This window comes from Carassius carassius, chromosome 17 (genome assembly GCF_963082965.1).
Source record: "Carassius carassius chromosome 17, fCarCar2.1, whole genome shotgun sequence".
NCBI classification, from domain to species: Eukaryota; Metazoa; Chordata; class Actinopteri; order Cypriniformes; family Cyprinidae; genus Carassius; species Carassius carassius.
This window is the reverse complement of record NC_081771.1, coordinates 5,393,038-5,421,001: the sequence shown is the minus strand read 5'-3', so window position 1 is coordinate 5,421,001 and position 27,964 is coordinate 5,393,038. Positions and strand designations below refer to the sequence as shown.

The following is a 27,964-nucleotide window of genomic DNA, read 5'->3' as shown; positions in this document are numbered from 1 at the left end:
AACGACGAGTTAATGATATTGAGAAGCGGTTCTTCGGCTACAGGTAACAGCTCTTTTAGTAATTTAGTGGGTACAGGATCTAATAAACATGTTGTTGGTTTAGATACAGTGATAAGTTTATTTAGCTCTTCCTGTCCTATATTTGTAAAGCACTGCAGTTTATTTTTGGGTGCGATGGATGAAACTGAAGTGTTAGATGCTGTAGAATCTACATTCGCTATTGTATTTCTAATGTTATCTATTTTATCAGTGAAGAAATTCATAAAGTCATTACTATTTAACGTTGGTGGAATATTTGAATCAGGTGGCGTCTGGTAATTTGTTAATTTAGCCACTGTGCTAAATAAAAACCTTGGATTGTTTTGGTTATTTTCAATGAGTTTGTGGATATGCTCTGCCCTAGCAGTTTTTAGAGCCTGTCTATAGCTGGACATACTGTTTTTCCATGCAATTTTAAAAACTTCCAAGTTAGTTTTTCTCCATTTGCGTTCAAGACTACGAGTTACTTTCTTGAGAGAGTGAGTATTACTGTTATACCATGGCACAGTACGTTTTTCTCTAACCTTTTTCAATTTGATGGGGGCAACAGCTTCTAATGTATTAGAGAAAATAGTGCCCATGTTGTCAGTAATTTCGTCTAATTCATGTGTATTTTTGGGTACAAATAGCAGTTGAGATAGATCAGGCAGGTTATTTGCGAATCTGTCTTTGGTGGCTGGAACAATAGTTTTGCCCAGACGGTAACGCTGAGACATATAGTTAATATCAGTTATACCCAGCATGCACGATACAAGGAAATGGTCTGTAATATCATCACATTGGGGTACAATATCTATAGCAGTAAGATCGATTCCATGCAATATAATTAGATCTAGTGTATGATTAAAACGATGAGTGGGCCCGGTGACATTTTGCTTGACTCCAAAGGAGTTTATTAGGTCAGTAAACGCAAGTCCTAATGTATCATTTGCATTATCAACGTGAATATTAAAATCTCCCATGATTAGCGCCTTATCAACTGTAACTAGAAGGTCTGAGAGGAAATCTGCAAATTCTTTTAGGAATTCTGTATACGGCCCTGGTGGTCTATACACAGTAGCCAGAGCAAGAGATACATTAGATTTCTTTTGCATGTCTGACAGTGTAACATTTAGCAGAAGTATTTCAAAAGAGTTAAACCTGTATCCTGTTTTCTGGGTAACATTGAGAATATCACTATATATTGTTGCAACACCTCCTCCACGACCAGTCTGACGGGGCTCATGCAAGACTGATTAAATACAAAGGTGTTATTCTTAGCACAATTCCAAGCTGCTCTTTTCCACACAATGAAAGCCACTGGTGTTGACTATGGATTTTCAGTGAACAGTGCCTGTTCTTTATGCAAAACTCTTATATCCCTTCAAAAGTCTTAAAATTTAGTGCATAAGTCACAGTATTTATTTAGCTTTTATGGTGTGTTTTTGGCCCCGTTTCCATCCACTTTCATTGTAAAGAGCAGCGTGAACATTCTTCACAACATCTCTTTTTGTATTGCACAGAAGAAATAAAATCAAACAGGTTTGGAATGACCTTAGACTAGTTAAATTTTGCCAGATTAAATTTTGGGGTGATCTAATACTTTATTGGCACTGACAGGTAACTTGCTCCCTCAAGTAATGAGGTTTGTTACCAGCAAATGGATTAAACATTTGTATCTTTGTTTGCATACTTGTGTTTTCAGGCCATATGTAACTTTCTTACTAAATCTGCTTACAATACAAGGCATTTGAAGATGCATTAATTGTTTAACTTGCATTTAAGGGCATTGCAATACATCTAAGCCTTGAACCTCAGTGTCCTGATATATTAGAAAACTCCTAAGGGCTGTCTGTGCACAGGCCAAATTTCAATGCCACTATGTTAAAGTCTGTGTGATATTGAAAATGATGTCAAAGCTGCCTTGGAGGGAAATGGATAGGAACGGAGGACGTGAGGAAGATGTTTCAGGACCACGGACAGCAACCTAAATAGGCACTACATATTATCAAGTGCTTAACGTCTAGACTCCGCTCGTTCCCCAGAATTATAGAATTGGTTGCAAATGGTTTATACTTTTCTTCAGTCGGCCGGAGGCACTTGTGTTTAGTGCAGTAATGAGGCTCTGTTGACAGGGCCTTGTAGACGAGCTAATAGAGCATGGGATATATTTGACCAGCTTATCTCATTAATTGTGGCTGCGGTAGACACAAATGTGTGACATACTATTACGACCTCGACCCAAATTAAGTGGACTATATTTTAATATTCAGAGGTCAGTGGTAGTAGGTCGCTTTCTGATTGTCCCGGTCACTGTGACTTTTTAAAGTCAATGTGAAACATGTTTGTAACCCATTTTGTTCCCATAATATGACATTTTTCTAAGTGAAAAAGGAAATTTAATGAGGAGAAAATGTAGGTTGATGAGTTGTTTTTATCATTTGGAACATGACTGGTGGTCAGAGTGTAGGGACTATAATGAATAATTATAAAATTACATGATTTTAAAATAATGAAGGATTGTGATTATTCTTTGAAATGCTGGTGAATCTTTCATGTTCATGTATGGAGCAAATAAATAGGGACAATTCTGATGTTTTATCTCTGTTTTTGGCATGATCTTATGCCCCATTTTTGCATCTGGAGTGCTGAAAGGATTCCAGCAACAGTATTACCTTGAAGAGATAACTTATGTAGATACATTTATGAAAATCAGTGTTTGCGTATACATATTAATAATTGTTCTATAAGTTTAAAATAATGCTTTGGGTTCAACACAAGTTCTATCAGCAACATTACCACAGATCATTTTGTCCTTTAGTTTGTTAAGTGCACTTACAATAGAAATCTAAGGGACGTGAAGCTCTAAATTGGTTAGAAACAGTGTTTGCATTAGCATAATATTTTTACTGTACATTTCTTTGTGTAAATGTACCTATTTTAAATCTTTTTGTACAAAAATGGGATATGTTAGTGGTATAAACCATCCTTTAGTTGAATTATACTGTTGTAGACAAAGTAATACTGACTTAAATCACCAATTTAAATCTTGTGGGTGGATATTCTCACCTCCAGATGGATTTGGAATGACATGAGGCCGAGTTAATGATGACAGAACTTTCATTTTATAGTGAACAAATTCTTCAACAGTTTTTTCATGATAAACTAGTTCAGTCGTTTATGTAGATCCTTGGTTCAGAGAAGTTACAAAGATAGAGAGAGTGAGAGTTTGAAATTGAGTAAATAAAAGGGGACTGACAAGCGGAAAAATAATGAGAGAAAAGAGTAAACAGAAATAAATAGACATTTGGCCCTCACCTGGGTGGCCCCTGGGCTACGCCCCTGAACTGTGCGCTCTTTGGAACTGCAATTGTGGAGGCAGTGCCCTGCCCCAGGCTACCTGCAAGGGGTTAACTGGCAATTATGTCTGTTTAATGCAATGTCAAGAGCATCTATTCACAAGCGATGAGAATGCTGTTCCCCTCCCAGCTCTTCCCTCTGTTCATTTTACACATAAGCAAGCACAGGCTCATGCAGATGGCTTGCCGACAGCACAATCTTTCCCGGATTCCCTCAGTTGTTCTCTGATATTCAAAAGGAATACATTTGTTAATGGCGTATTAGCATTTTGAAGTCCATCAAAGTTTAGTTTGTTGGTAAAAATGAACTGCATAGTGATGCCTTTTTAAATGTGAATCCTGTTGGTATCTGCAGAAAAGTAAGTTTATTGATTAAATATCCATATTGACTAAATAGTTATTTACAGAATATAAACTACAGTGGCATTTTTGGGCAAATAGCTCACCCGTTGATTTACTTTTTCCAGTATGTACCTGTGTGACTTCATTTCTTATTTTAACTCATGACTTATACATGATATTCCAGGTTTTCTGAGACCATGAAATAGATTTTGTGCGAGAAGAAGAATATATAAATTGAAGTCATTTTATCAATCATCTTTTCCAGTGCTGCTAATTTGCATATATTCAAATATGGTATGTCAAAATGTGCCAAATGTCATTGGTTCTTAAAAGTTTCATAACCAATCACAATGTGGAAAACTTATTATGTTTGCATATTTTCAGAAATGAGAGAAACTTTTAAATGAAAAATTATTTAAAGCACAGTCTCTCCCACCACAAAGCTACTGTAATATTGTTTGCAAGTCATATGGACTTTTCTGGTGCTTTTTTAGTTACCTATTCATCATATTTTTTATTCGACACTAGACAGAAACGCAAACAGATTTGCAACAACATAAGTGTGAGTAAATTATGACAGAATCTTCATTTGTGGCTGTACTATTCCGCTGTATGTTCAAACATATATATTTGCATATCTGCTACATATACTTTTATCTTTATTTAGCACGTGGTTTCCTCGCAGCTGAAATAAAACCTTACGGTCTTAATTAAATTATGAATAATATATTGCGTCTTTATTTCTATAGTTATGTGTTTTAGAATGATGGTGATAACAGCAAAACATTTTGTGTCAAAAAGGCTACAACCAATTTAGTGAAGCCCTGGTAAACACAGCTTTATGTAACACGTTAATTTATGATGATATTTAGTAATGTTTTTCCATAACGCTGCAGGCGAGTGTAAATGTGCAGCAAGACAGCTATAGGCAAAATACATATTAAACTATATGCATAGCATCAAATTCAGGACTATGTGCATAAATGAAGGTTGAAAACTTGAGTGCAAAAGACTATAAATAGAAAGATAGACCCAAAATCTTTACAAAGGGTCTTTAGAAAGAAGACATGTTGCAGTTAGGAAGTCAAACATACTTTTTATTGAAAAAACTCTGAAAAAAATGCATGATCACATAATAAAGGTTCTTTATTGGCATCTGTGATTCCATTAAGAACCTTTAACATCCATGGAAACTTTTCACTGCACAAAAGCTTCTTAATAATTGAAAAAGGTTCTTTAAATTGAATCTTTAAGACAAAATGAACTGTTCACTGAAAAGTTTGAGGAACCCCAAATAGTTCTTCTATGGCATGACTCTGAACTTTTGGAACCTTTATTTTTGAGGCCGTACAGTAAATGCCTTAATACTCTATTGTATTCTGTTGCTGTTTTGGATAAATGATTGTATTTCTGATATGGTACACATAGTGACTCTGTATATGGCTTCATTATTGTGATGGTGTGGCTGAGGAGCTGATCTGTATGCATCTGAAGTGGTCTGTGAAAACCGCGTAATGATTTGAAAGAATTCAGGATTGTGGAACTTTAACAACGGAAATAAAGGAATAAAGGCTCAAAATTGCTCTGAGGATTAGCTTGTCTAAACATGCCAGGGAACTCATTTACATATCTAATTAATGTCAGCAGCATCTCACAAGGCTAAGAGCTGGAGCGGTTTTTATTAGCTGCCCTTAAAAGGAATTTCACATTTTGCAAACAAGCAAAAATGTTGTGCCGATTCAGTACAAATTAATGTCATTTGCGAGGCTTTGAAAATTAGTGCTGCTTGCTAAGGAACATATCACGATTGCTATTTCTCATTTCTTAGAAAAGAAAAAAATAAAGGAAAGAAACACTTGTCCCACTGAAGTAATGAAAGTGCTCCAGACATGAATATTACCTCAATTCACGTGGCATGTTGAGTAGAGGTCTGCTATTACTTTTCTAAGTGGTCAGACTTAAAACTTTCACCTGCCAGATGTTAAAATGGGTAAATAAATGAATAAAATCCAGAGATTCGAACCAGAGACTTGGGATTGTATTCTTTTGACTTGAATTAAGCAACCATCCAGGGCTGAGTTTTCAAAAAGCTTCTTAAGCCTAAGAAGTTTGTAAAAACGATCGTGCGACTGATCTTAATATTACGGTCTCTTTCCCAAAAGCATTTTAACTTAAGTAGCACTTGAAAATCATTGTAGATCTACGGGTACTCTGGAGTAATCGTTAAGCCCTAAATGCATCGTAAGAAGACAGATTTATGCGGTCACCTGCAGGACAATCGGCAGATTACACCTTTAACCCTTTAACTGTCACCCTGTCCCGTATACGGGACACCTACATTTACTTCACTATATTACAATTAAATCTAATCTAATCTTGACAAACTATATATCGTAGGAAAGGTCTAAGACTCCCAAATATATATTTTACCAATGTTTTTTGTTAAAAATTATGTAGGAAAAGTAATAGATTAATTTATGAAATCAGAAAAAAAAAAGATGTCGGAAATGCTTCAAAGACTGGGGGGGGGGGGGGGGGGGGGATATGTCAATGACATGCTGAAGACTGGTTCTTTGTGGAACCAGAAATGGTCCTTCCATGGCATTGTTGTGAAGAACATTGTAAACACCTTTATTTTTAAGAGTGTATAGGGTTAAATAGGGATTTGGTGATGCAAACATACAATACAGGTGTGACGAGTGGAGCGGGGCCGAGGGACATGGGAGCGAGGCCGGTGGAGTGATTGGAGATGAGCTACACCTGTTCGACCCGCCGGTCTCGAGGCCCACGGAGGAGATGGAAGGATATAAAACTGGAGCGACGACAGTGAAGGACGAGAGAGGACCAGGCCTGGGCTTTATTTTAGGTTTTGGTTTTATTTTGTGCGCATCAGTCGTCCGTGAGGGGCTGGTGCGCTGTTTTGTGTTTATTTTGTAATTAAAGCTTCATTTTGATTGTCAGCCAGTTCCCGTCTCCTTCTTCCCGATGATTATTAAGGTTCAATTCATTACAACAGGGATGTGTGTGCTTTTTTGGGGGGTAATTTTTATAATATTGACAAAATAACACATGCGAGATATAACTGGAAAACAGAAAAAATATTTTTAATGCAGAAAAACATGCATTTCACTGAAAGGTGATACATTTTTTTGATTTTGACTTGAGTGGTCATGGATTGCATACACGACTTTAAATAATGTGATTTTATTTTTAGTTAAAAAGGAGGGCACTTTGATTGCACTCTATTTAGTGATTACGGCAGAAAAGAGAGTGGGCTGCAGAGCGAGGTGGATTGAGTGTACTGCTCTAGAAAACCATGTCGGTTGAATATGTTTGAGTCCATAAACCATTTTAGGGTGTATATATATATATATATATATATATATATATATATATATATATATATATATATATATATATATAAAAACCTTGACCAGGACAAACACAAAAAGAAAATCCTTTCTCACTTAAATTGTTAGTGTGTAATGACTTGCTGATGCCAGAAATCAAATAATCTGTGGTGGCAAAAGTGTAGGCCGCTGTAATTCTTCTGCTTTATTTGTCGTTCTATTATTCCTTTTGCTTACTCATCAAGTGGTGTTTTTTTCCCATGGTAGAATGGTGCAAACAGCGCCTCTTTAAACTCAGATTATCCTGCTAACCCTTTTGTGGACTCTCTCCCTTTTCTCTCCTGCTCTCTCTCCCTCCCTTTGCCTGCTTCCTCTTTGCAAGCTGCATTGGTCAATAATGTAAGACTGCATGCTCGCTGCTTCTTGACAGCAGGGCAGCAAATGGAGCAGCGAAACCTGTCTACTGGTACTGTGAATAATGCAAGGAGGCTGTTCACCAGGCAGCCCCGGTCCAGGGGCACACCGTCTTCTCTCCGCTTGCTGACTAAGACTAATGTGAAGTGAGAAAGATTCCTGATTCTAGATCAGCATTCTGGCTCTGTAGACCTTCACAGCAGGTGTTTTAAAGAGGCCTATTAACACAGCCCAAGCAGGACTGAGAGTTCGTGGTTTGCCTTACCCTCTTTCGCTTAGATTCAATTCTGCTGCTCTCAACCCATTAACGTGAAACATTTGTTTACTTACTAAAAGCTTAGTGTTTAATAAAACACAAGCTGATAGTAACAGTCCACCAGTTTCTGTAGAGCAAGATTACTGGTGTAGTGCTCATAAGTATTTATACTTCAGTCATGCTATGTGGTACATGTGCATTTTCCTGTTATTCCATTTATTTACCCATGAATTGGGTAATTCATTGTAAAGATAATTTTTAAAGGTCAAATAATATTAGGCAAAACTAGTTTATTTATAGCACATTTCATACACTATGGTAATTCAAATGGCTTCATATAAACAGTAAACATGAAAAGTGAAAAGGTTTTGTAAATTAATGTTGATTTACAACCAGTGTGATAGTGTTTATTTATGTTACTATTTTGAATCACTTTATTTTTTTTTATTTTTTTTTTTTAGTAGTGTTTTTTTTATATATAGAAAGTTTTCAAGTAACGAAAATGTTTATTTTTATGGTTTTAATTTTTGTTAGCTATAATAATATAATGTTTGTGGAATGATCTGCCCAACTCAATCCGAGCAGTTGAGTCCTTAGCCATCTTCAAGAATCAGCTAAAAACAAATCTCTTCCATCTTTGCTTGACCCTCTGACTCTAGCACTCTCTATTCTAATTCTATTCTTAAAAATAACGTGCCCCTTTTAGACTTGCACACTATTCTTTTATTTATATATAAAAAAAGCATCTAATAGCTTGCTCTATTCTTTTTCTATTTTTATCTGTTTTCTTTTTATTTAGTATATAATAATAATATTTTTCCTTTTTGGCATTGTATGAATAATCAAGTAAAAATTTTCAAGTAAATCAACTAAAAAGGAAGCTTGTTTCTAAAAAGTGATGTGCTTTAGTTTAGAAAGCAATGCCTATCTGATCCGTATGATGCAAAAATGATGCAAAAAAGTGCATAATTGGAGTGACATTGGCCAGTAGATTTGTGTGTATGGTATATTGGTGAACTGCTAGGCCTACTTGTTAATTCTTATGTATTTTTCATAGGTTTAATTCGAATATATAGAGACATGTAGACATGTGGAACCTGGTTGCCGAAAACAGAGTTTTTCAGACAATGTATGTTATTTATTGCATCATTCTTTCTTCTGTGGCTTACAGTAAAAATGTCTTGCTGTTATTGTCTGTACAGATGACAAGTGCAACAGAAAACACAATTATCGATGGAACACGCAGTCATAGAGTAAATATCACAGTACATCATTCTGTTTTGGGCATTTCTCCGATACAAACTCTGCAGTTTCCAATGCTTTATGGTGGTCTGCTTGTGATGGGAGAACGTAGTGGTCTGATGTTAACTGACAGTAAAGAGTGTTTCCTGTTTGAGTCCATGAGTGAGCCGTGAGGTGATTGACACTTGCAGAGAACAACAGCATGATGTCATGTGATGCTCAGTCACTCTGTTAGCAAGTGTTTTTTTGTTTTTGTTCTTTTTACTTCCTACATAACGCTCTACTGCAAAGCTTTACTTTGTGCAGAGAATTTCAATTCAAGACTTCTTTTAATGCCTCTTAACTCTTATCTCGTGCCAATTTATGGGTTTCTGTCATCAGCATTAGAGCTTTCAGACTCCAGGGTTCACAGTTAGAAGGAGGAGTAGTTTCCTATGATTGACAAAAACAGAAGCATAATTTTCTGCTCAGGCAGACACGGTGTCAGCTGAAAAGCACAGGGGGAAGCCTGGAGATCCACTCAGCATGCCTTTGATCGCATTACGGCTCTTCTGGCCTTCAATATGCTTTCAATTTGTGTCAGATTTCCCCCTCGTGCTTTAGCATTAGCATTTAGCAATCATCTGCTTGAGTGAAATCTCGGTCGGCGAAGGAGAGAGCGGCTGGGCTTTGATGAGGGGAAAAATACTAGTAGTTTGCAAACAGGGAAAGTGGGAAGGTTTTTAAAATAAGCCAGAGACAAATTTTCAGATCAAAGAAACAGTTAAAAGCAGCCAGGGTCGCATACTGATTGCATACTGATTATTCAGAATGCACTTCGCTGAGGTCCTAGAGACTTTGGCTCGGAAAATGCACAAGATGGCAGGTCGTAGCTGAATTTACCATGTAGCGTGTAATTTTTCAATGTCGAATACATTTTTTTATCCTATATGTTCACGTGCAGAGACCGCTGTTAAGTAGGCTGTTTGTAGACTGATTTGTTTCCTTTAAAAAGATTGGTCTTGTTCTGACATAGCCAAAGGTGTTTTTTTTTTCACAAATACTGTAAAAATGACATCACCTTTAAAATCAAATGGAATAAATAGGACAGTGTTACTGTTACAACAAAATGTCCTAATGATATTTTTTTTTCCTTTTCCATGGTAAATTGTTATGAAAATGTCATGATAAGGTCAGTTGTTAAACTGGTAAATGCAAAATCTAATAAAAAAATGGGGGGATACATAATTGAAATAATAGGATTAAACTCTATAATTAACGGCTAACTTTATAAATTATAATTATAAATTATAAATTATATTATAAAATAAAATCAGGTCAGAACATAATAAAAGGGTTATTTTCTTAATCCATCTACCATTTTCATTTTTCAGCATTAAAAAAAAGTAATTAAAATGTAATTCTGAGTATGTAATCTGAATGAACAACTTTGCTATTCCTTATTTAATGAATTAACCTAATTATAGCTACATATTTTGTACTGTATTTTTCACCCATAGAAAAAAAATGCCCTCTGATATGACATCATATTTGAAATATTCCTTTCGTTTTCTCTTCGGAGTTGTGTGCTAGTTCAAAATCCAAAATTTGTGACCTCTCTTCCTCAGCAGGACCTCTGAGGAGAGGCCTGGAAAATACGAGACACTTGCAGAATGAGTTAGACGAATCCACAGTGCAGTCTGACACAAATGTGTGTGTGTGCGTGCATGTAAACCGTTTCATTGTACTTTGAGTATAAGACCCCTACTATAATTACATGACATATTCAACTGAGCCTAGGTTTAGCAATATTGGCTTATGAAGATAAGGCAACTTGATGCTAACATGTCTTTAGTTTCACCACTTCATACCAACACGACCACATCACTTTTAAAAATCATTCCACATTCACAGGCAGACTAAAGACAGATTTTCAGTGGTTCAGTGCAGAAATCATTCATCTGGAAATGAAGAGTACAGGAGTATTTGTGAGGAGTTTCTGCTGTGCCATGAAGTGGAAAGATCACCCGGAAAAACAAAGAAACCCTTTGTATTCTCAGCTCGGTGAAATACAAGAAGGTTATCAGTCTGCGGTTTGACATACAGACGAGATATTCAAGACTTCGACTAGCTTTCCCTGTATTTTAACAACCACTTCTTGAAAAGCCTGTCTTGAGGCTGCAAGGAAAATTATGTTCAACTCTGACATTCATACAGGTGTGTAATCATGCAGATTGCAGAATTCTTTTCCTTCTATCTATATTGCATTCTCTTTCCTTTTTCCCTCGTTTTTTTTTAACAACAAATTGCTCCAGTTGCTCAGAGTATGGCATACCAGGCTGTCAGTAAAAACCATACAGCATTAGTCGTCGTCCTTTGAATAAGAACCAGAGTACAAACTAAGACAAACTAAGAGAACAATCTTAGTTTCTGCATGTCATGCATTTTATGTGAAAATAGAGGTCGGGTCATCTATAGGTTTTTATATTAGATGTTTAGCTAACTATGCTACGAACATTTAAGCCGAACAGATTGCACCACTTTAATTCCTTTAAAACAATGACAACTGAAAGCTGTTGTTTTGCATATTGGTTTGAACTCAAATACAGCCGAATCCATTTGTAAAAATGTTCACATATTGCAATTGATTTCACCAACTGCCATCAAACGCTGAGCTTTGAAGTTTCCATATTGGCTGTTACAGAAGTTTTCACAGCGACTGAACCAAAAGGTTTGTTTTACATGTTTGACAGTGTCAGAAAATGCATTCTGCCCACCATATGTTGTTCTATTAACTTCAAGACAAACACATTTTTGATGCTGTTTGTCGTATTGTTGAGTCAAGGATAACAATACTGTCTGACTCTGCTCTCTGGATAAATATATTTGTGTATTGTCCACATTCATTTACTTGTTCTTTGTTTGGAGCATCAAGAAACAAAAGATCTAGTATTTAAAAGATTTGTTGTCGAAATCCTTTCAAGAAAATAGAACATTTGGTTCACAGTAGACTAGCTCCTATGAAGTGAAAGCTTAATTTAGGCAAATTCACAGCCATGTTATCCATTCTGGTATATATATATATATATATATATATATATATATATATATATATATATATATATATATAGTCCATTTAAAGGCATAATCCACCAAAAATGTGAAATGTCATCAGTTACTCTTCATCATGGTGTTCTGAGCCAGCAAGACTTACTTTCTTTTATCAAACATAAAAGGAGATATTTTGAAGAATGTTAGTAACTATACATTTTAGGATCCCTTTGACTTCCATGGGATGAATGAAATATGATGAATGACTATCCCTTTAATTATATTCAAATGTCCTAAATTGAACAACAAGCTCATAGGGTCCCTCATAGAAAATAAAACAGCTAATATAATATTTATTTTGTTTTGAAGGTTAAGTACCTCGTTTGAGTGAGCATTTGTAGAAAAAGGAAACTAATTAAGTACCATTTTGAATCCTATTTGTTGAAATTGCCTAGTGCCCAAACGTCTGTTTTCCCCTCCTGGCTCTTACTTGTCAAGGCCCATCAATGCTGCTGTGGACCCATAAATACACCTGAGGCCCTCCTTTCTTCCTCTGTACACTTCTATCCCTCTCTCTTTCCTTTCAGACCTTCTCCTTCTTTGATTCCCCACTTCACCCAGCAGATGTCTAGATCTTAAGTTGCACTCCTGCGGTTGGCAAGCTGGCAGACGTGTGCCTCGCGTGCCCGGTTCCTTCGAGCCCTGTGGGGAAACGCGCCTACCTGGGCGGCTCTGTAATTTTGTTTTCTCTTCGCTTATTTCATATGAGCGCACTTACATCCACGCAGCAAGGTCAAGCGAGTCTGGAGAACTTGTATGACTCTACATCTGCAGGATTAAATGCATTTACCGCCTCCGTTCAGACGAAGAGGGTGAGTTTAAGAACTGGAGAAAGAAGAGATTTGACGTGAAGGACCAAAATAAATATGTCAGACATCTTGCCATCTGCACGAGGGGCATTCCAAAGGGACTAATTAGCCAGCCGTGGTGGGCTGGATTGCTCGTTTGAAAGTGATTCGCTCTTCTTGGGGAAAACAGGTGGAGGAGTTTTTTTTTTTCCTTTACTTGCTTTATTGCGTTTGAGTGGTTTGGCAATTGCACTTTTACTCTTAATGCATGTTCTTCTTTGAATTTTTTATAAAATGCCTTCATTGGTGTCTTTAATGCTGTCAATCAGCTGCTGTCGTTGGTTTCCCTTAGGTGTATAGTGTTTTACACAGATGATGAGTCAGAGGAGAAGCCACTTAATAACTTGTTGGTTCTTTTCTCCCTCTGGTTTATGTGTTTATATGCTTTAAAAGTGAGTCATACTACCTTAGAGGTAGCAGAGAATTGTGGGTCCACAAAGGAAAGATGAATTTTGGATCATTTGAAAAGTATGCTTATTTCTTCAGTATTTTTGTCTGTGTAGTGTATTGTGATTATGATTTTAAATAGCTATTTTCTATTTGAATATATTTTAGAATGTAATTTTTTTCATGTGATGCTAAGCTGTATTTTCTGCATCATTACTCCAGTCTTCAGTGTCACATGATCCTTCAGAAATCATTCTAATATGCTGATTTGCTACTCAAGAAATATTTTGTATTATATCAATGTTGAAAACAGTTGCGCTGCTTCATATTTTTTGTGTAATCTTTGATGATTAGAAAGTTGAAAATGACAGCGTTTGTCTGAAATAAATCTTTTGTAACAGTTTGTATTGTCTTAGCTGTCACTTTTGATTAATTTAATGCATTCTTGCTAGATAAGTTTAAACATTTTTTTATTAAAATCTTACCGATCCCAAACATTTCAACAATATTGTATACATTCACTGTTTATGCATTGTATATAATGTATCTTATGCACAGTATGCAAATAAGTTTTTATGATAAGCACCTTACAGCACATCATGCATAATATTTTATTTGACCAAATGAATAACAAGATACCTCGATCATACCCATAATAAGACCATGTGTTTTGAAGCAGAGGATTTGATTGGATGACATGAGAGCTTGTCAAAGACTACATTGTTTGTTTCTTAACACCATAAAATGCAATTGAAGGTTTGCTCTGCCCTTAAACCATAACATGTCCACTCAGGAAAGGGCTGTTGCACACTTGGGTTTGTTAAAAAAACATTCTGACCTCTTTGGCTCCTATTTACCCATGTCTCTCTTCAATCAATACGCGCAAGCCCTTTGGGTGCATGCAGGGCGACGTCAGCTATTTACAGTGTGTGTTTTCAATACCTCAACTCCAGTGACTTGTCAACGACCTCATAAGCTTGTGAACCCCATCGGCTTTGTGCGGTTATTGCGGGCAGAGAGGCTAATTGTGCGTATGGGCGGCAGGAAGAAAGCACGAAGGAAATATGGAAAGAAAAGACGTTGGCTTGATGAATGATGCTTATGAGGCTCTGACAATGTGTGCAAAGACTTGCGTTTTCTAATCAAGTTTGGAAAAGCTTGTTTTTTGTGTGTGTGTTCTTCACTGTTTTAGTTTCTCTTAGAAGTTTAGAGTCTGTTGTAGTTTTGTTATAGACATGAATGTTACACGAGATTGTGTGGCTTATGCACGTTACTCAGACTTGACAGTTTACACCATGCAAACGATTAACAGCATTCTAAAAGAAATCTGCCTTATCAACTGCATGACAACATCCTAGCAACCACCCAGAACACCCTACATTGTGGCAGTCAGTTTTGCATGTGTAAGCACCTCTGCACAAATCTAATTCTTATATATATATATATTGATGTACTGTTCATTAATATGTTTAAAGTCTTTTTTTTTGGCTTGCAAAATGCAGACCAGATTTCCTCAAATTCAATAGTACTGATTCATAAAACCCCTGCCTTAATCAAATCCTCAAATTGGGTTATTCACATGCTTCTGCTGTGGCCACAAAAACCAAACCAGTGTTCTTTTAGCGTAAAGTAATGAAGGACAAAGAAACCTCCAGAGTCAGACTGAATACTGAACATATGCACAGTCTCTGCCAAACACGGAGACTCACAGCCCCTCATATGAAGCCCGCCTTTGCTGTAATTTGAGGAGGGATGCTGGCAAAAGACATGAAAAGATGCCTGTGATACTGCTGTTGTCCTCCCTCCACAAGCAGAACACAAGCTTGGCGTGGCGGCGCGATGATTGCTTTTGTGTGTTCTGGTCTCTCCGGACCCCTCAAAGACAGAGAGGGAATTACTGGCCTGCAGCCTCTGATAGTATATCAAGATTACTGTGTTTTCCAGACAAGAGCAGACCACCGCCAAAGAGCGAGATTGTGTCACTCGCTAACGCATTTGAAGGATGGCTGATATTTGAGGAAATTAATGGCTGTTTGGAATCGTGTCTGGAGTGTTCTAAACGATCTCGCTTTTTGAGGATTTATAGATCTTTTTGTGCTTCGGAGTCGTTCGTTTGACTATGCTGACTGTATTTCAGAATAAAATGGGATATTTGGTCTGACATTTACATGGCAAATAGGCTATTTTCTGGGTGTTTGTGCCAATTAGAGGAAACTGTAAAATGTTTTGTTTGGCAAATAGGGTAAAATGAGAATGTTTCCCTTCAGAAAAGTTGTATGGTGTTACATTAAAGTCAACTAGAAATCAAAATTGCCATTTCATGAACTTTTGATACAACATGCCCTGATTATGAAGTTATCACAGTGACAATAACAGGTTTTTCAGTTAAATTTTGGACTGTAATACAATTGATGAAACAATAAATTGGTTAGTGTAACATTCATAAATTCCTAAATATTTGTTTTGGCTATCAAATATTGTGAGTAATAAATTTAATGATGAATTATATAATAAAAAAAAAATTCTTACAACTTTTCCAATTTTAAGACTGTATGAAAGATTTTAGTTAAAACCTACCTGTATTATACTGTTGCCTGAATATGTTTAGAAAATATCCAGTCTTTTTGTTGTTTTTGTTTTCATATCCAGATGGGTTTTTCAAATCAGGACAGCCAAAATATTAATGAAACTTGGATTTTTCAAATCTGATTCAAACTACATTTGGATTTAAATCTGAATTTTACATATGCGTCTCATTCTAGATGCTCTGGCTGCTAAATTCAGATTTCAAGTCATCTTTTGCAACACTTTTAACACGTAATGATATCATCAAAACCGCTGACGGAAATGCCAGAAGTATTCATACTGTATTCAAACGAAGCTGAAGTCAGAACATTACAATATATCCCAGCCACTTCCATCGCTGAGTTTTGTGACTCAACGGGTGCTTATTTGGAGATTATGATGATGCATCTGTTTTGAAAGCCTCATTAAAGAATATGGGAGCACCTGCATCATAACCAAAGCAGCCCATACTGATAAGTTGGTTATGTCTGGACACATAAATCTGATTTTATCACTTGCACTTTAACAATATGTACGGTCTATGATTTAAAGAAAAAATAATAATAATTTTTTCCTGCCCTCTGAATACAGCCTATGTGACAACTAGCCTCAGTTTCCTTCATATCAAGTACTATAGTTTTACAATTTGATAGGATTACTAAACCATAGTACTTATTTCCATGTGTTTGATTGTGTATTCAAAATAAATTCGCTGTTTACTGACTGTTTTCTCCCAAATGTCATTGAGTCGTATGTTAATTTCTTCTCTTAAGTTTAAACAGGTATTGTGTGTGTGTGTGTTTGTAGGATGCGGGAGCGGGAGCTGCAGCGTGTGGGCAGGAGATTGCTGCTGTTGGGCATCTGTCTGCTGTCTCTCTGGGGTCAGTTGAGTCTGGCCTCAACACATCGCAGCCATATTGGTGAGTTGCATGCAAACATATACACATGAACTTTAATAGGAAGCATTAGCGGAAACAGGGTATCAGCTGAGATTTTGTCCACTTGGCTGCTGTGTGTAGTATTGAATGAGCTTGACCTCCAGTTTCTGAAGTCCATTTTTCCTGGAAATTCATAGACATTATTTGCTGTTTGTTGTACTAGAGTTTTAAAAAACGACCCACCTGACCTTGTGGATAAATGATGTTCCATTTGGCTTTACCTTGAATAAAAACAAGCGAAAAGATCTGCACTTGTTTTCTCATGTTGTAGATGCAGGAAGAATCCGCAGAATATCCAAATGCTGCTCTTTTTAAGCTCCAGAGATTTTTTCGAGGTCTCGATTATGGTTCTTTCTTTCAGATATCTTTCAGAGAATTAAAAAGAGACACAAATTGTTGACAAAGCAAAAATTATGAAGCTATAAAAAGAAGGTGGATAATAGGTTTATGTGATAATTGTGTTAACAAATCATTTTTCAAAATCATGCAGTCTATATAAACAATGTAACAAACATTGTAAATAAGGTCTGCATAATTTAGAGAAAAAAAATCTAATTTTAATTGCAGTTAATGAAAATCATTAAAATAAAAAACTTTTCTTCACAGGTTTTCTGTGCTTGTTTGTATGGCTGCACAATATCAATACTATTATAAAATAACAACAACTAATAAACAGCTATTTTGATTATCACTTAAATTAATAAATGAAGAAATATTACTATTGTAATATGAGGTTATGAAAAACATTTTATTTTACAGTACAACTTAAAATGACAATACTAATATTTAATACTTACCGGTAATCTTTTTTCAAACCATAAAAACATCATGCTTTTATTTTGGCAGAGACCGGGAGCCCTTAAAGATTCTCTTTACAGCATATGTGTTTATTTGATTAAATCACAGCCTTTGTGATTTGATCATTGCATTAAGCCATATCACAATTATGGATTTTGATTAATCATGCAGCCCTTAGCCATTGCAGAGATCTCCTTTTTAACCCCATCACTCTTGTCTGGGAGAAACCACTGAAATATAAAAGCACTGTAAAATGTACTGTAAAAATACATTTTGTGATGTTTCTTTCTGAAGTCTCTTGTCTTGATGCGAGGGCAGAGTTAGGTCAGTGAACCCCAGTTTCAGGCCAACAGGGACGCCAGAGGAGAAGGTGTTAGGCTTGTCACAGAAATCTTATTGTAAGTAGAAAGCAGCAAAGTGAAAGAGAAGGAGAACCCTGGGCAAAAGGTGGAAGATGTGAATACACATCGCAATAATGAGCCCCCATCCACAGGGGCCGAGTGGCAAACAGTAGCAACCAGGAGTGAAAAGAGAAAGTCATGCTTGAACACATACACACACACACACACACACACATACCTGAGTATATCCTTTCTCTGTGAGCCGAAAGCCACAGAGACCCATTGGGGACAAAGCGAAGCAACAGCGACAATTAATCTCCTGTTATCGAGTCGAAGGCCGACTCTAAATAAAATCATGCACAGTTTCAGGCACAGTGACAAAGATAGCAACAAGTTTAGGAGGCCCCATCCTTCTTCCGGTGGATGTGTATACCTGTGTCGGAGGTAGAAAGGGTGATTGATTACAGCGTGATTTGGCCATTCATTCACCCTGTGGTGGGAAGAGAGTGGCTTTCCACCCGACGCCGGTTCTTCGGCTCCAGGCTAGCACAGAACTAATCACAGAGTAACTCCCAACGGCTCGGGGAGGTCAGGCCAAGGTGTTACCCAGTAAACAAACCTCTTTAGCCCTGCTGTTTAAGAGGAGTGTGGGCCTCCTGCTGCTTTAGAGAGTCAACCTCTCAGCACACCCTTAAGAGAGCACAGATCAGCCCAATAACACCACAGGGACAACAGCAATGCCAGGACTTATTAGGTAGTCATGAGAGGGAGAGAGAGAAAGACTGGGTAAGGTTGGGAGAGATATGGCAGCAGATGAAAATCTGGCAACTTAAAAAAAAATAAAAAAAATAATAATTAAAAATTATCCGAAATGCCTTTAAGTTCTAGTTGGTTTGGGGGTCTTGTGTATAAACATGGCCAATTTGTGATTTGTATTTGTAATTTTTTCTTATTTGTATTTGTAATTTTTTACATTTTTTTTCTTAGAAAATGTTGATCTTCCAAGGTGTTTTTTTGTTTTGTTTTTGTCTCAGATATTTATTGTGGATGCTGCTTAAAAAAATGCACTTCAAAGTAATATTCTTAATTGTCTTAATTATTAAGTTTTTAAATATATTAACTTGAACACAAAATCACTTGAGAAACACAAATAAATAAATACTGTACATAAAATGTGTATACATTATTTTTCACACAATATTGAGATGACACAATATGAGTTACATTTTTTCTTACCCATTGTCATTTTTTTTCAAGCATGATTCTCACTCAATTTGGTGAGGTTTATTTTCAGAACACAAATATGTAATATGAAGACAAAAAACAAATATGTTCAGTGCACTTGACTGTTAAACAGTGGCAAAAATACTAGTTGTTGGAAAAAGTAAGTTCTTATTGGAAAAGCAACACTATTTTGTAATCAGTTGAGCTACTGTTATACTATTGAAAACTGTACAGTAAGAACTGTAAAATTGGCATTAGTATCATTAATAGCTCTGATAATTTGGCCCTGGAAGAACATGTTGGGAAACTCCATTTGCTCATCAAGTAAACTCAGTGCTGTCTAGAAGAAACAATTGAGATCATTTTCATTTGTTATTATTATTTTTTGTCCTATGTGGGTGATCTTGAAGGAGCCATTGCATCAGTGTAAAATCTTTTTATATAAAAACATAGAGCAATAAGATCATCCCTTACTGTTGATTAGATGGAATTTTTCCCTCCTCTTCTCCTTAAATAGATGTGTCTCTATATTAATACACAGCAATCAAGCACTTTCTGATTTGTTAGTCAGTAGCTGCAGGGGGAGATTCTGCAATGCATGCTGGAATAATGGAGGCGTGAAAACCACATTGCAAGAGCTGATTATCAGATTTAATCTGACAGCTGGTCTCTTTTCTTCAGATACAGGGCTTGAAGTGATACACTAGGCAGGTCATAAAGTTAGAGATGTAACTGTTTCTGGAAGAATGTTCTGTTGATGATAAGATGAAATATGGCTCCAAACTGAATTGAATTATAAAGGCTATGAGATCATCCGAATATTTCACAGTGCAAGATTAACTTGCACATACCCACCTACACGTTAATGCTTGCATTTGTTTAATTACCTTGTTTGTCCAAATAAATAATAGTTGACATAGTTGAAGGCTTGTCTCTTCCTGTGATGCAATTAGCCCCTGCTGGTAGATTTCATAACTACACCAGAACAAGTACAGTATCAAGTACCTACACAAGAGGTTCTTGACATTGTACTTCTCTGCAGGTATTATAGGTCTTCTTGGTTGATATTATAAATTACATAAGGTTTCTTTCTAGCATTGTTCAGTTAAATGAACTTTTAGAGGTTTTTAGAATCATCTTTAAGGTAATTTCCATATTGTCGTACATGTTGCCTGGCTTGACACTGACAGCTGTATTTCAACCTAGAGTTGGCTCGCATGTCTACAAGGGAAATGATGCATGCCTCAGTGCTATAACTAGTAATAGGGAAAGAGAGGAGGAAGACATCTCAACATTCGGACTGTGACATTCTGGTGTCTGCAGGGCAGGTCAGTGTTTCCTCCTCGTGGAATACATTTCACAGCGCACTGGGATAAAAACATGATGTAATGTTTGAGGAGGTGAAGATAGATAGATAGATATTATATGATTCAATACATTAGATAGATATATGTAAGATAGATACAATAGATAAGATGGATAGATTCTATACTGTAGATAGATAACAGATCAACGGATAGATAGATACTGTTAGGATACAATAGACACTATAGTTTAGATGGTGCTATTAGGTAGATATATGATAGATACAATAATGTACAATAAACTATAGATTAGATGGATGATAGATATACAGATTGTATTCTATAAGATACAATAGATACTGTAAAATATGCTAGCAAGGTAAAATAGATTAGACGGTTACTATTTAGATAGATAAAATAGATACTAGACACTTGTAGATTATATGGATAGATATTATATATAGATAGACTTACAGATAGACAGATGCTAAAAGATGTTATAAAATACAGTAGATAATATAGGACAGACAGACAGACATGGTATAAATGTTTGACTCAAAGTGGTTTGACCCAAGTACTGGATGTGACATTTAAGTAACAATTGTTTCAGTTGTCGTAGATGGCTGTTGCCTGACAAGGTGAAAGAAGTGAAGGAAAAGTAGCCAGCAGTTTAAAAAACATCCATTATCGTGCAGAGTCGATGAGAGGGTGACTACTTTTTGAAGCAGAAGTACAGTATACTGTAGATATGTTTTTAGTCTCTAAGTAGTGAACTTCCATGTTGTTATTTATTACAGCAGTATTTTTTCTGTAGAGCTGCTTTGAACGCTGTCCATTGTAAAAAGTGCTGATATAAAAACGACTATTTTTAAATATGGACAATAGTAATTGTTAAGCTTGACAAGGTGTAATCAAACTGGACTGAAACATCAAGTATATAAGCTTAAGCAAGCATACTGAAACATATTAAGCACTATTTTAATGTGTTTAACATATTAAGCACTATTTTAACAATTTTACCTTTTTTTTCATAGTCAGTTTAAGTGAGCTTGTGTTCCTCCAGCACTAGTTTCTTGTCATTATAGCTCATCTGACTTTTCATACAGTAATCCCTGCTCATACACAAGGCTTCACCCTTGAGTAGCATCTCATTAGTAGCCATTGAGACTCCCTGACAGTCAGTATGTGACTCCGAGCAACATGATTTTTTCTATTTTGGTCTGGAATAAAAGGGGATCATAATGATTTTAACTGATGGAGGCAATTAGCAGGGAAGTGCTGACAGCGGTCTAGCGGGCAGTGCTGAGAACAGCGCGTTAACATCGCCATCATGAAGCTTTTAAAATTACTCACTGCAGTTTTATTTTTTTTCTAAAGTCTCACATTTATATGTTCTGGGACCCTGCAATTTTCGCCATAAATTTTGAGACGATAAGTGTGACAGGTGGGGTTTATTCAGTCTCTGGCTGAATTACTGTAAATAACTCAGCTTTGGATTTTTTGGGGGGCTCAATCTCAAGCAAGATTGCCACGTGCATTTAAAGGTGAAGACCTAACTCTGTGTATGCTTTGCAAGACCAACTTTGCATGAAACATATTTTGTTGGACTTTCTAGCTTTTATTATTAGTATACAATATATTTACGTAGAAGCTCACTTAAGATCCTCAGTAAGATTTTCATTTTTTCAGTAAGGAAACAAGCGCTTTAATTGATTTCGAATGCACACATATACCTTTGCATGGTGACATTCAATCAGAGTTTTGGATTTCACTCTGTTAACTGCGGCACTGATAATGCAGACCATTCTTTTTTCTCACGGTTCATTTGCACACCTCCAGTAGAGTCACATTTCATGGTTTGAGCATGGTTATATTTTCACCCAGCTGAGGATATGTCAGGAAACTCAATATTTCTCTCTCAACTCTAATAAGGAATTCCTTGCTGTTATTACCAGAACAGATTGATGGCCCCAGATCGTAAATTAAAGATATTTGCTTTAATAACTGTCCCTTTGAAACTACCCACTCAATAAGTGCAAGTAATAATATGATATCAATCCTGGAAGACATTTACGAGCAGGCATGCTTCGCTAAAGAAGACGAGGCGAGAGATCTATTGTGAGAGATGCTCCGAAGGGTTTGTGGATTTGTGGGTTGTTGGTTCCCTTCCTCTCTATATTAGTTTCCACTACACCTCACCCCAAAAATTTTAAAGTTCTGCTAGTTACCCACAATAGGTAGTTGGGCCCAAGTGAAATTGAATGTTTTACTTTTTATTTATAGGCATGTCGTCCATGTAGGCAGTATATAGCTTGCAATGCCTCAGCAGTTATTGGTCTTATTGTACATAATTCATCTGTACACCTTGTCAAAAAAGAAATGTTTCTTGTTTTTAGTGAGTAAGACAATATGATTAAATATATTTTATTTTATTTTCTGGTTGCCGATAATGTTGACTTAAATTGAGGCAACTGAATTCAGAAAGCAGTTTTTCAACAGCTCCACATTTAGCCAATATCAACCAATGTGACACGACAATAAAAATGAATTATGTTTGTAATTCAAACATTTCCAGTGTTGATGCTACATTAATAGTCCTGTATTTATGAAGGCAAATTTCTATTCATATGCCTTAAATAATTGTAACCCCTGGATGCAGAATCTTACACCATAAGCCTCTCAGTTTGCTCAGAGAACATCTGTATGTGAGGGTTCTCCTAAAATAGAGCAGATATACAGTGCCCATTTAAATTGTAAATATCTTTTTCTTCCCAGGAAATGAACCAAAAATATTGATGACTCATCTTGTACACTGCAATTACATTTTATCCAGCATACGGCAGCCTTTTGAGTCAGAGTTGCTTAGAAATGTGAATTACCATGAATCTACATAATAGCACATGTTAGACTAACAGTATTGCCTCAAATTGTGTCCCAACAAGCCTAAAAGAGCCTGAACAATTTCTTGTTGAACAGTGCTACTGATTGGTTAAGGGTCTGCAAGCTCCCAGCATGCATTACTGCATGTGATTATTGTTGTGCTGTTTGCCTGAATTTTTTTTTTCCACCTTGCAGTCTTGATGTCCCTGATTGAGACAATATTTAAGTCTGAGACTGAGAATTCAACTCATGCTTCGTTCTCAACTGGACGCATATCAGTTTTGCAGTGATTAATTTAGCATTCATATCTTACATGCAGTCTAATCCCTGTCTGGTGACCCACAGTGACCAGTGATGCTACTAGAAAATAGATGCTGGTTAAATTATGCAAAACAAAATGTTCAGTGTCGGGGAGCGATGCGGTGTTCTCAAATGTGAATTAATTATGACCAGCAGCTACTATACAGTAGGTTAATGACTCTTGAACAGACCTCAGTTAAAGTAATTTAGACTATTAAGAATTCATCATTGTAATATTTCACCTCTGGCTGTCGGCAGCTTTGCTCAACACTCATTGTAATTTGGCCGATTAACAATTAGTCCTTGCAATATTTCACCTTCACCCGAAATGGCGTAGTTAAATGAGTCCGAGATAGTCATGGAACGTTTTATGATGGTTTTGATGAACCATCCTTACTTACATTGCCTTCGGAGGTGTAGATCCTTTCGAAAATAAAAAAAAAGTTGCATTTGAAAACTTAAAATAAATCATCATTTAGTAAAGGCCAGGTAATGTTTGTATTTGGATCATGTACTGTATTTTATGCCCTTCTGGATGGGAGCGAGTTTGTTTATATCAGTTCATGGGCTTTTCCTTTCCACCTCAGTCTGTAGACGACAGCACAGGAAGCTGATGGGTGTTGTTTGTTACCACGGCAGCATGTGTGATGACATCTCCCCTGTCAGTCATGTTTTGCAGGCTCAGAGGAGAGTGTATGTGATTGTGTGTGTACGTGTGCATATGTGAGATATAAAACACTACTCACACTTTGAGGGTGGGGACAGCATGCTATTTAGAGCAAACATGACTGTGTGAGAGGCAGGATGCACTCGAAATGAATGAACACGTGGGAAAACCAACACTGATTTTTCTGCTCATGGAGGTATTAGACTGAACATGGCTCTAAAATAACAAAAAAATGCTATAAAAGTTGTCCATTTAAGTAGTATTTGTGCATATATGTTTCCTATGATATTATATGATAATTTCATTTATTTTATTAGCTTTTAGACTTTTGGACTGGCTAGAATCCACCGTACTGTAATATTAAACCACAGCCTTTATAAAGAATGTGTTTATGTTTCACACCTTCATTTTTTTTTAACTTCCATCATTTTCCAATAATGTCAGATGCTGTGATGTGAATGCTATTCAGGAAAGCTTCTGACCTTGGATGCTTCTCTAATGGATGGGAAAAGTAACTAAATAATGAAACTATCGTCTTGAAAGCAAAACAAAACAAGAACACCAAGACAGGCAGGTGTAATAAAAGTCTCAGAAGTGTGAAAAGTAGAATTCTCCCTGAATAAACTACGGAGAATCCAGGGCTAAGATATATATTTTAAAATGTAATGTATATTTAAGCACTATTGCTAAAGAGTATACAGTGTGCCTAAGAACTTTGTATTACAGCACCTCTCAAAACAGCTTACTGCCACCTTAGGATGAAAATAATTTGTATTTCTTATTCATTTAGAACTATCTTCTAAATGAATAAATGGTGATATGCCTAAAATAATTGCCATTATTTGGCCATTTTGAAATTATTGGTCAATAGCTATATTCCTTCTTGGGTGATAAATAGAAATATTAGCTCTCCATTGTGTTAGTTTCAGAACCTACCTACATCCTTTTCTATTTAAAAATATTTTGATAAATAATTGTATTTATTATTTATTGATTTATTTTACTACATATTACTTTTATTTTAAGTTCAGTATACAGTATGTTTTTTTGTTGTTGAATTATTTAAGGAAATATTACTTTACCTTTTAATTATAATAATATTTAAACTGTTTTATGTCATACAGTGTCCCACAGACACTTTATACAGCCCTTTATACTTATTTGAATGTCTTTGTGTTATATATCAAACCAAGTGTCATTGATCTTTTTAAAAAAAAAAAGTAAATAAAAAATTGACACTTTGTTTGATATCCTATTTAGTGCATTCATGTTTTCATTTTATACATTTAAATTATAGTGGCCGTGGTTCACTTAGCTAAATTACTAGATATTTGCCATTGAAAAGTCCATATAAAATAGCTGCTAGTCATAATTAAACAATCAATTTGCTAAATTATCATAAATTCAAAATTGCACCAATGAAAGCAAACATTCTTGCATGTATGTGCATGCCATTAATGGATTGAAAGTTCCGTAATCCCAACTCTTAATGCCTTTCTCCAGACTTCGTGCCATTTCTGAAATGCTGTAAGAGCAGTATTCCTCAGCTTTACTTTTATCCACCATTTGCCAAGTGTGTGTCAAACGGTGACAGCGACTCTATTAGTTTCATGGTGTTGCTCTTTTACACAAGAACCTAAATGTAATAACATTCAGAGAGCATTGACTGAGAAAGGTGCGTGGTTCCTCAAGGGAGCACAATTGATCAGGGGCAGCCATTAATGGTGCAATGTAGAGATGGATGGTGTTGGACAGAGGTTCATTTGAGCCCTTGGCCGATGTGTTCTGAATCTGTCAGCTACAGCAATCTGTCACCAGACCTTTGGCTTGACCACTATGTGCACCCTTGTGTCTGGAAAAGGATACAGCAGGGGAAGGAAAGAGAACCAGGGAGATCTTTCAAATGGATACCGCCATGATGAATGATATTTACAGAGGGAGAATGATAAGCAATGATCTGTGGAGTATTTTGGAATCACTATCCCTGCCTCATTAAGCGGTGCGGTTACGTGTTGACCCAGATTGCGAATGTAATATTTTTCAAACTGTTTAAGCATTCATGTAAATACAGATTTGCTGATTATCGCATTATGGTGATCTCACATATTAGGAAGAGATCACTAATTTGTTTTTAAAGAGAAACAATGGAAAGAGAACAACTCCAGTTCTGTTAAATGATTATGATGCCACTGGTGATGTCTCGAGGCTTCATCAGCGAAAATGGATTTATTAATAATGTTGACTTGTGCTTAAAGGGGTGTAATGTTTATTTGCGGAAGAAATTAAAGGACTGTACCTTGAACTTGTTCTTAGCAAAAGTATAAAAAATATGTATTGGCAAAACATAGAGGGTCAATCAAAGACCAGGAAAAAATAAGAAAAACAGGGAAATTTACCAATTTTGCAATGTCAATTCTACAATTTTCTGTATTATTTAAAAAATGCAAAATAAAATCATTTGCAGTACTAATGGACATTCTGTTTCATATAGTGAAATCCATTATTTAATATATTATTATATTTTAATGATTTACTATTATTAGATATTTTCTCCTCAGAGGTAAGATTTTCTATGATAAAAAATATCATTTTTAATAACAAATTGTGCCATTTTATGTAAATATATATATATATATATATATATATATATAATACAGCTACATTTATGGATTAATTAACATGTTATATATTAATTAATGAATACTGAACTAAAATATTAAATTAAAATATTAGAATAATATAACAATTTATTATTATTATTAGTTATTCTTTCCCCTCCCTGGTAAGATTTTCTATGATTATTTTTTACATTTTAATTTAATAAAAAATTGTGACATTATCTAATTGTATTATGCATATTAATTTTATTATTTAATAATTCCGGGGGTGGGGGGTGCTAAAATAATTCAAATTTAAGCTGACACAGTCAAAGACTCTCAGACTAGACAGCTAATACACAGTACAGTACGGTTCCTACCATCAAAAGCAAATGGTTATCAATTTCAGGTACTCATGCGTGTTTCTATTGTGTGCTTTTCAATTTCTGTTAACACCAGCATGAGGTTTTTGGACCTCTGCCCAGACTCGCGCTTGTTTGGGAGTGTTGACTTCATATTAGCCTTCGCTAACCACAGAGGTACTTTAGCTGTGTTTGTGTAGTGTTGTTGTTTTTCTGCAGAACCTGAACGGCCGTATCTTACAGACACAAATTTGCTGTCATCGCCCCAGTCTAGGCTTTCCACTGCTCGCTGGTTATCAGAGTGTGTCTTGTGTCAAGAAAAAAAACAGTGTATTTTTGTCAAAGATCTGACCCTGTAAAGAACATTTGATGTGACATCTATTCATTTAGACTTTTTAGAGACCCTCTCATCCCTCCCCGCACCAAAATACTTCTGATCAGGTAACCAGTGTGGCATTGAGACAGAGCGTTTGATCTTCCATTTCTGCAGCCCGCAGATGGCTAGTTCTCTTATCGCCTCATAACAATTTCATAAGTGACTTGCTGTAAATTGCCATGGCGATGGTATGGTAATTGGGTTGCCACTCTGCTTCACTTTCTCTATCTGGTCAAAGAAAAAAAAAGGGAGAGAAGCATTTCTCTTTCTTTTCGCTGCAGTCACACTGAGTAATAAGTGTTAGGA

At 36.0% G+C, this 27,964-nt stretch overlaps 1 protein-coding gene across 2 annotated transcripts in view; it reads left to right on the top strand.

Moving 5' to 3' along the window:
• The window catches only part of tafa3a (TAFA chemokine like family member 3a), an 85,531-nt gene that overhangs the window by 43,239 nt on the left and 14,328 nt on the right, over positions 1 to 27,964 (top strand). For both annotated transcript variants that reach the window (XM_059570153.1, XM_059570152.1), the window contains one exon: positions 16,679 to 16,791. In XM_059570153.1, coding sequence (XP_059426136.1) covers positions 16,680 to 16,791 — 112 coding nt within the window. In that variant the 5' untranslated portion in view covers position 16,679. The remainder of the gene's footprint in view (positions 1 to 16,678; positions 16,792 to 27,964) is intronic.